The following is an 8,986-nucleotide window of genomic DNA, read 5'->3' on the forward strand; positions in this document are numbered from 1 at the left end:
GCGCTGCGGCGGCCGCGCTCCGCGGCTTGAGGCAGAGCGGGGCGGCCGTCGGGGCAGCGCCGCTTCAGCACCGCTTCAGCACCGCGGACAGCGCTCGGCGAGCACCGCGCCTCCGGCGCCGCTCCTCCCGGCTCCGGGCGCCTCGGGCCCCCTATTCCAGCTCCGATTCTCGGGTACCCTCTTCTCCCCCCTATCTCCCGATCCGGCCGCTGCGTGCCCCGGAGCCCCTACCCTCGGCTCCGGCCACTCTCCCCTCGGGTCCCGCTCCCCCCCGCTGCCTGACTGCTGTCAGAGAGCCCCGTCCCCGCTGTCCCTGTCCTCCCCCCTCTGCCCAGTCGCCCTCCCCTCGCCCCTCTCTCGACTCCGCTGCCCGGCCCTGCCCTTCTCGCTGCGCCCCGCTGCCCCCGGCGCTGCCCCCGGCCCCTGCCCCGCCGCCGGCACCATGCGCGGGCGGCCGCGGTGGGCGGCAGGCGAGGCTGCGGTGCCGGCGCGGGTGCCCTCTTCCTCCTGCCCTCGCCCGCTCCAGGCGACCCGCTGAGAGATGGACTTGGCAGGCGTCCTGCTGGCGCTGCTCCTCGTGCTGGTGCTGGTTGTCTCTCTGCTCTCCAACCTCCTGGTGCTGCTATGCTTCGTCTACAGTACGGAGATCCGCAAGCAGGTCGCCGGGGTTTTCCTGGTGAACTTATCCTTCTGCAACCTGCTTCTCACAGTTCTGAACATGCCTTTTACCCTGCTGGGCATCCTGAGGAACCAGCAACCCCTCGGGGGCTGCGTCTGCAAGGCGGTGGGTTTCCTGGAAACTTTCCTGACTTCCAACACAATGCTGAGCATGGCAGCGCTCAGCATCGACAAATGGATTGCCGTGGTGTTCCCCCTAAGCTACACCAGCAAGATGCGGTATAAGGACGCTGTGATACTGATGGGCTACTCGTGGCTCCACTCCCTCACGTTCCCCTTGGTATCTTTGTTTTACTCATGGGTAGATTACAACAGCGTTTACGCCTCTTGCACCTTACACCTGAAGGAAGAGACAGAGAGGAGAAGGTTTACAGTGTTCACCATTGTCTTTCACTCCACCAGTTTCATGCTGTCTCTGGTGATCTTGTGTTTCACCTATTTAAAGGTGTTGAAAGTTGCCCGGTTCCACTGCAAGCGGATAGACATTATTACCATGCAGACTCTGGTTTTGCTGGTGGATATCCACCCCAGGTAATGATGCGCGCTCGGACTCACATCCCCCGGTCACTCGCGGTAGTTACCCCGGGCAGAAGCAATATCCCGCCTCCCCAGCACCCTTTCCTGCCTGCCCCGGCCGCGTGGCGAGCGCTCCTGCCTCTAGTTTCAGACGCTGCTTACAGTGCCAGGAACGGTGACTTGTGCATTTGTAGCCTTCTCTGTTTGAACGCTAACCGGGCTCTCCTTATGCCACTTGCCTGCGCTCCCTTCAAGCGGGGGACACTGCTTTGTTGAGTGCGATCGTCCAGAGGCTCGGCGGGGCTGGGGCTATCCTCCCTCCCTCCGGGCTGCCCTCCTCTCCCCGAGAGGAGTGCCTTCCTCTTCCCCGGGAGGCTGCCCTCCTCCCCTCGGGGCTGCCCTCCTCCCCTCGGGGCTGCCCTTTCCCCGGACCGGGCTGCCCTCCTCTCCTCTGGGGCTGCCTTCCTCTCCCTTCCCTTCTCGGGCGCAGGGGCTTTTGGCCGTGGAGAGGGTGCTTCCCCTCTTCCTTGGGCTCGCGTCTCACCTCCTCCCTTCTTGCCTTAACACCCTTGCTGCTCTTTTCCCTCCATAGTGTGAAGCAGCGCTGTCTGAACGAGCAGAAAAGGAGGAGGCAGCGGGCTACCAAGAAAATCAGTATTTTTATAGGGTCGTTCGTGATCTGTTTTGGTCCTTACATTATCACCAGGTTAGTATCCCCTGTAGGGGTGGGGGTCTTTGCGGGATCAGGATGTCCTGTGATGCCCAGGTGCCCGGGTGTCCTACAGCTAATTTTGGGGGGCCAGAGCCAAACGGACCCCCGGGACTGATCTTGAGAGCCAGCGGACAGAAACACACACACAAACACGCTGCTCCTGTCCACACACCCAGTCCCGGGGGACAGCCCCGGCAGGACCTGGCTCTCCTCCCCTCATCACAGCCAGGTCTGGGCACCTCTGCCAAAAGCAAGCGGCTTTTAGGACAAGTACCGGGAATTAATTACATGCCGGTGGAGATAAAAGCAGTTTAAAAGACTTGCCACCCTTCCTTATTAGCACAACCCTCACAATAGAGAGGAAAACAGACAGACTTTTCTGATTAGCTTAGGGTTTTTGTTTTTTATTTTTGGTTTCTCTTTTTTTTGGCATAAGGCCAAGCTCGCTGCTGTTGGAAGCTGAGTTGATATAATTTAAATTTGTCCAGCCTGATAATGTGTCAGATAAGATTTCAGTCTGGAAACACTAATGCCTGTAAATATACTGCTAATGGTGCAGCACAGACTTGTGATGCGGTGTAAAAGTTATCTCCCAGGAAAAGCAATAATTAAACTCCTTAAATGTATAGGAAACATTGTGCTCCTCAACTGGGCAGAATTATAAGCATCCATCCTGATGGTTTGCACCTTTTGAAGTGTCCATGCATCGTTGTTGTTATCTACTTGTGTAGTCTTCATACAACAGATGATGATGATGATGATGATGATGATGATGATGATGATAATTATTATTATTATTATTATTATTATTATTATTATTATTATTATTATTAAACCTTGGGTAAACCAGTGACCTGGAAGTCAGTGTAATTACACTGAATAGCAGCATCCTGACATTTAACCTTTCATCTCTATACTGAAATGGGCTACATCTTTCGCAAATGATTTTTAAATATATTTCGCACTCTCACAGTGTGTTCCAGACAGCCTTGAAGTGTGCTGACTTGTGTTGAGGAAGGTGCTCTATGTGCAAAACCCCCTGGTGAGGGCTTCTTCAAGGTTGTTGCCAAGCTGCCAGTGTCTGCAGCCACACCAGCTCACTTCTGGCCAGCTTTAGTGCTCTGATCTTACAGTCACACACATACAGGGGATTTATGGTCAGAGCCACTGCCCTTTTCTGAGAGGAGTAGGGGACAGGTTAAGGCCAGTACACTAAACAGACAATATTTTTAATATTTTTATGGTGACATTTATTTCAGTTCCCATTTACATGTTGAAAGGGATACCTTCCTGATTGCCTGGATAACTACATCTTTTTTCTGCAGTTGAAAGGGTTATTACAAATATTAACATTACATCACATAGTTAAAAGGTCAGTTTTATCATTGTTCAGTACATCTTGAGTCATGTTCTATTCACTTCTGCAATAATCAGGATGTAATTATGTTGAGCAAAGTGGATTTTGCCATCTTCTTTCCATCTGAACATTATGAAGCTCAGCAAATTCCAAACGTGGCCACATTTTTCAGGGTGGAGGTATTTCTCATAAACTTCTAAAATAAAAGTTACTTCCTTCTTCAGACCTTGCATGTGGCAAATGTGAGATGGTGCATTTTCTATGTGTGACAAACTGGTAGCCACTGAAGCACTACAGAGAAGGCTGAGGTCTGGTTTATGGAAATATGTGTCAAGGTAGAGCTTCTGTCTGTCACAGGGACTGAGCTGGTTCAGGGACAGCAGAATGGGAAGTTTTTGGGGAAGACATCCTGAAAGACTTCTTGTCTCAAAGACAAGAGAGTGCCAAGACACCACTTCATGAAATGTGGTGATGAAGGTGAGAGTGGAGGACTGGCTGCTGAGCCTGATTCTCTGTTCTTCCCTCATTCTGGTTTTTAGGGGGGTGGCTCTGAAGCATTCTCTGGGGAGGCAATGTAAAAGCCATTCTACCTGTTGTCTTGCTCTTGGCCTGGTGACTTGGGTTGCATTGTGAGCTCAGTATTTGCTCCTCACTTCAGAAATTTGAATGAGATTAGGCTCATTAGCAATATATTCGTCTGTTCACTAAGAGACGACAGATGAATTTAATCTCTTTTGTAACAGCACTGAAAACATGAAAATCATACTAAGATGCATTCAGATGGATATTTCTGACTTGTTTTGGCCAGACCCTTTATCTCATTAAAATCTGTGTAATTTTTCTTCTGTTGGCTTTAGTGCAATTAAGTTAGGATCCATAATGCATTAATGGGAACACAGCAATACATCTATTTTCAAGACTGAAAGATATCTTACTCTTCTTATTTAGTGTCTTTATAAAAACATCAATTGTGTAAATATCAATTATATATTTCTTGTATTAGGATGATATGCAGGATGGAATTAACCGAAGCAATCATGCAGCAAGAGTCATTTATTGTACATTTTTTTCTCATATTTTGTATCTTCCTGTTCTACTTACTTTGAATTCACTGGAACTTTTTCTGAGCAACTTCAAACAGAAGTCATCTGTTTTTTTAAATGCACTTGCCATAAGAATGATTTTACTTTTTGACATATAAATAAGGAATTTTCCTGTCACTTGTAGCAAAGTTCAGTCCAAATGATGATAAGTCAGCTTTTCTATGAGGAGGGACTGGAACAGCTTCAAAAGTCAACACCCTGAAAGTCAGGAGCTCTGCTTTTTGGAAAGAGGACAGAAGGTTCTTCAAGCCTTGAGAAAGCTTCTCATCTTCCATCTTCAAACAGTGATGTCTTAGAGTACAGACAAGGGCTATTTTATCTCCCAGAACATTTTCTTTTCTTCTGGGATGAATAGAGCAAAGTAGAATACTCCTGCTCCTGCAAAAGATTTTGCAAAAGATATACACAAAATAAAAGTCCCTCACCCTGTACTTTCCGCCTTCCTGGAGGATTTGCAGATGAGCTGGGTGAGACATTTGCTGCAATAGTCTGAAGGATTGCCCTCAGTTCTGTGGAAAAAATGTTTAACTTAGTTGTGGTTTCTGCCCCCATGATTAATGCCTCCCTCTCTGCTGAGGTGCTGAGGCCACTAATCACCCGTGAAGCACAGAGCAGGAGACACAGGTCTGGATGTAGCTGACTGGTCATATAACGATGATAAAAGTGTTGTCTCCTTGTTTTCTTTGGCCAATCTAGAAGTCAGCCAAATGCACACAAAAACTTCCATGGCTAAGTAGTTGTGGGTGTGCTGCTAGGCATACGGTGGGATTGCAGGTGCCAGCCAGACCTCCCTGAGATACTGCCAGGTTGTTTTTCATACTGCAATAGTCTGACATGAATCCACTTTGCATCTGTGTTGATTCTCCACAGTGGGGTAATGAAGGCACGCTGGTCTGGTCTGAGGGGATGGATTCAGTGACCTAGACCATGTTACTGGTGTCATTTGAGATGCTGCGTGGCATCCAAGTCCTTACCTGGGCTGGCAGATATGCCACAGGACCTTCCAGGAGCAGCAGCCCGATGCCAATGGGGTCATGTCCGAATGTCTCAAGTGTCACTAGACAGCTCTACTCAGGAGACTGATGTCACTGAGTCTGGGTGCCCTGAGTCACATGGGTCTCCTGAGTCACAGGGGTCTATCTCAAGCTTGCTGTGGGAGAGAGGTAGTCAATTATGTCACCACAATTTTGACCACTTACCAGCACAGCTCAGTAAATTCAGAAAGTGAGCAGTAGACTGCAGCACTCTCTTATCTCCTCTGCACAGAAGCATTACCACTGAAAACAGTTTTTCCCTCTTTCCATAGTAGGAATTGATTTTGTCTCCCAGTGGCCTTGCTAGGAAAGTTCTCTTTGCCCCTATTGAATGTGAGGAGTAAGTACATGACCCTTCTCCTGCAGGGACTGTGTACTGTAAGAAAATAAATGGTACTTGAATGTTTCATGAAGCATGAGTTGAGCACTGGGCTAAGTGTGAATATAACACTCAAGTGTTTCCATTTCTCTTTAATGTTTAACAGGTTGATAGAGCTCATTCCTTTTGTTACCATAAATTACTACTGGGGAATTATAAGCAAGTGCCTCACCTACAGTAAGGCTGCATCAGATCCGTTTGTTTACTCACTTTTACGTCAACAGTACAAAAAAGTTCTGATCAACATCGTCAACAGGATACTGAAGAGGGACCTGTATCCATCATCAGGGTACAACAGTTCTCTTGACACTGAAAACGATTACTGCTTGCACAGAACAAACTGACAACAGGAAAGCATTCCCCTTCCAGGCAGATAGGTGTTTGCTGCTGCTGGAAAACTGCCTTTCTCCTCTCCTGCTGACAGCGGTGACTGTGTCTCCAGGGTGTGAAGGCTGCATTAATGTGACACATTGCATCCTGGACTTTCATAAAAAGGCTCTTCCCTGGTCTGCAGCCAAGCACAATTCATGGCAAAGCCTTGTCCCCAGTGAACAGAGTTGGCTTGGAGGGTTTTGAGAGAGCCTTCTGAGGCTTTAGAGGAGCTTAGACAGCTCTTAATGTTTCATGTGTGAAGACTTGGTATGTCTTGGGGTGTTCCATATCAGACATGACATTCCAGTGTCTTCTGGGAGCACAGGAATCCCCACGTTGGAAGGACATGTTCAGAGTCCTCCGTGCTGCACATGTAACTTGGCAGCCCAGGATCTGCTGTTGGTTTTGAACATCAAAAATAGATATTTTAATTGATTGATTTATTGTATTGGTGCCTCAAGTGAGTCAGCACTTTGAATCTGAGATTGTTACTATTATTAATATTAATATTATTATTTATTACTAGGCATCATGATTGTAACATAGCCTTTAGGAAGTGGTACATATATATATATTTGATATGCCAGTATTCTATCAAGCATAACCAAAGCCCACATATCTGAGTTACTAATATTTAGCACTTCACTGGTATGTGATTACAATAATTGCAGCAACAGTAATGAAGACATGTATGGAATTTAGTTAAATAGAACTGTAGTTCCACCACTGAGCTAGTAGTCCTATTTAAGCAAGCTTTTTATTCAGAAAAAAAATCAGTAGAAGTGACAGATACCATTGTGTTTAAGATATATTACTTCAGAAGCTATCTGTTTTCAAAGGAAAGGCTAAAATATATTAATTCTTTCTAAGGGATATATAATGTGTAAAATATTTCATGCATTGGAGATATATGGTGGATTGTCATAATACTGTACAATCTTTTCTTTAATAATGATCAAGTAATCTGGTGATTTTAACTGAAAACAAGAGATGTCAGAAATAATAATAAAGACCTGCTGCCAAATGCCCAGAAATATAAAGCTGCTTTGTTTTCATATGTATTTTTCTCTTTTCTTTCTTTTTAAATTTAAACAGGTTTTGGAAAAATATGGGAATTATTTTTGAACAATATTCCTTTGATTATGTAAGACATTTATTAAAATTTAAGAATTCTATGGCATTCAATAAACTACTATTTTCTAATTGAGTACATAAGGGAAAAAGTAAAGCAATTCTAAAGTATATTTTAAGAAAATAAAAAGAAAGATGACAGTAAAGTACTCTTATTTTTTATGTAACAATGCACTTGACCCTATAAAGCATTGAGAAGGCTATTTCTGGTCAAACTAAGCATATAAGCATGTGATTAGGCACAAATATAATTTTCTTTGAGGCTAACTGTTCCATTTCTATTCTGAAAATTAAGTATACACTCAACTGTTTTGCAAAATCAGTGTTGAGCTGTCAGCACATTGAGAGGGTTTTTCCCACCATCCACAGTGAGGAAGGAGAGTGTCTTGTTCAATCCCACTCAAGTCAAGGAAAGATGATGCTGCCTAACAAATACAGTTTTCTCTTACCTCCTGCTTTTAATCTCTGGGGCCTTTATGATGCTCTTTTTTTTTTTTTTCTTTCCCCCATGCAAATACCTTAGGCCTCTGTGCTTTGCATCTATAGTTCTGCCTGTGTTTAAATTGAATGTACTATAATGGTTTTGTCTTAGTAAAGTATTTGTACTCTCTTCAATTTTGTGTAAATACAGTATTTCAGAAAAAAAAAAAGTTGTCTGTGAAATCTTTTCAGTTTAAATGTCTTCCTGTCTCCCCATGCCTCCCCCTCTTCTATGCTGCTAGAAGAACCTGATGTTTCAGTCTCTCATTTCAGCTGCAACATAAGGACCTGATAACTCTGTGGGGAGTGGGAGGGATGCTAAATTTTCAGTAATTTTTTAGTCAGTTTTGTGCCAAAAAGTTTTAATAGCCTACAGTAGCTGTCCATGAATAAACATGAGCTTAATGATACCTACAGCTGATAGCTTACCCTTGGTTTCCTAAACAAAATGGTCCTCACTTTGGCAAAAGAATATGTTACATACAGTTAAGTGTATTAAATTGTCACCTTCAAGACATACAAATGAAATAAAGCATTATTATTAGAGAAAATGGTAGAGGAGAAAAAAAAATAATAAACTTTAAAGCTATTAGAGTAATAAACTTCTAAAGCTAATAAGCTATAAGCCACATTTTAAAGGTACAAAACAGAACCTAGTTAAAATGCTACTTCTTCTATTAGGTTAATTAATGATGCCTACATATGCCAGTTGAGGGTGTACACTTTACAATACCTCTCTATCTCATTAAACATGGTGTATTTCTGGAGATGCTCAGGTCTAGATGGGGGAAAAAATATTTGAGCCTGCACTAGGTGTTGCAGAACATCTTTTAGATTTAATTTCCACACGGAATTCGGAAGCCAAGATCTGCGGCGTTGCAGACCAGAAACTAAGCCAGGGCAAGGAGATCTGCAGTGCTCTCAGTCCTGATTTGCAGTGAAATTCAACAGCCTTGTTTAGAACTACCTAAAGGCATCTCCCCCTGCTCAGTCTACAGGTAAATTTGTCCTTTTTCTCTTCTTCTCACCACCCACTCCCCACCAGAAAAGGTCTTGCTCTACTTTTCTAACAAAGCTGGAAACATTCAGTGAGAGGTCTCACTTTCATTCCCTTGCCTTCCCGACACAGGCAGAACTCATGAGGTTTCTGCTCCATTCTCCATGCTGTGGGTTATTCAGGGGCAGGAGGAGCTGGGGGAAAAAACACTCTGCCCCCATTGCTCT

General features: G+C 44.9%; 1 protein-coding gene across 1 annotated transcript; it reads left to right on the forward strand.

Moving 5' to 3' along the window:
• The first annotated feature begins 541 nt into the window (after window positions 1-541).
• GPR78 (G protein-coupled receptor 78) lies at window positions 542-6,123 on the forward strand. The gene is made up of 3 exons (XM_059845648.1): window positions 542-1,209; window positions 1,787-1,900; window positions 5,886-6,123. Exons 1-3 carry the CDS (start codon window positions 542-544, stop codon window positions 6,121-6,123), a joined length of 1,020 nt encoding a protein of 339 aa, XP_059701631.1.
• Window positions 6,124-8,986: the final 2,863 nt, after the last annotated feature.

This window comes from Haemorhous mexicanus, chromosome 4 (genome assembly GCF_027477595.1).
Source record: "Haemorhous mexicanus isolate bHaeMex1 chromosome 4, bHaeMex1.pri, whole genome shotgun sequence".
Taxonomy (NCBI): Eukaryota; Metazoa; Chordata; class Aves; order Passeriformes; family Fringillidae; genus Haemorhous; species Haemorhous mexicanus.

What these genes read in the sequence shown, in the direction of transcription:
- GPR78 (XM_059845648.1), top strand. Translation starts at nt 542, where the DNA reads ATGGACTTGGCAGGCGTCCTGCTGGCGCTGCTCCTCGTGCTGGTGCTG. An exon ending in CTGGTGGATATCCACCCCAG is followed by an intron (nt 1,210 to 1,786) that starts GTAATGATGCGC and finishes TTCCCTCCATAG; the next exon opens with TGTGAAGCAGCGCTGTCTGA. An exon ending in GGTCCTTACATTATCACCAG is followed by an intron (nt 1,901 to 5,885) that starts GTTAGTATCCCC and finishes AATGTTTAACAG; the next exon opens with GTTGATAGAGCTCATTCCTT.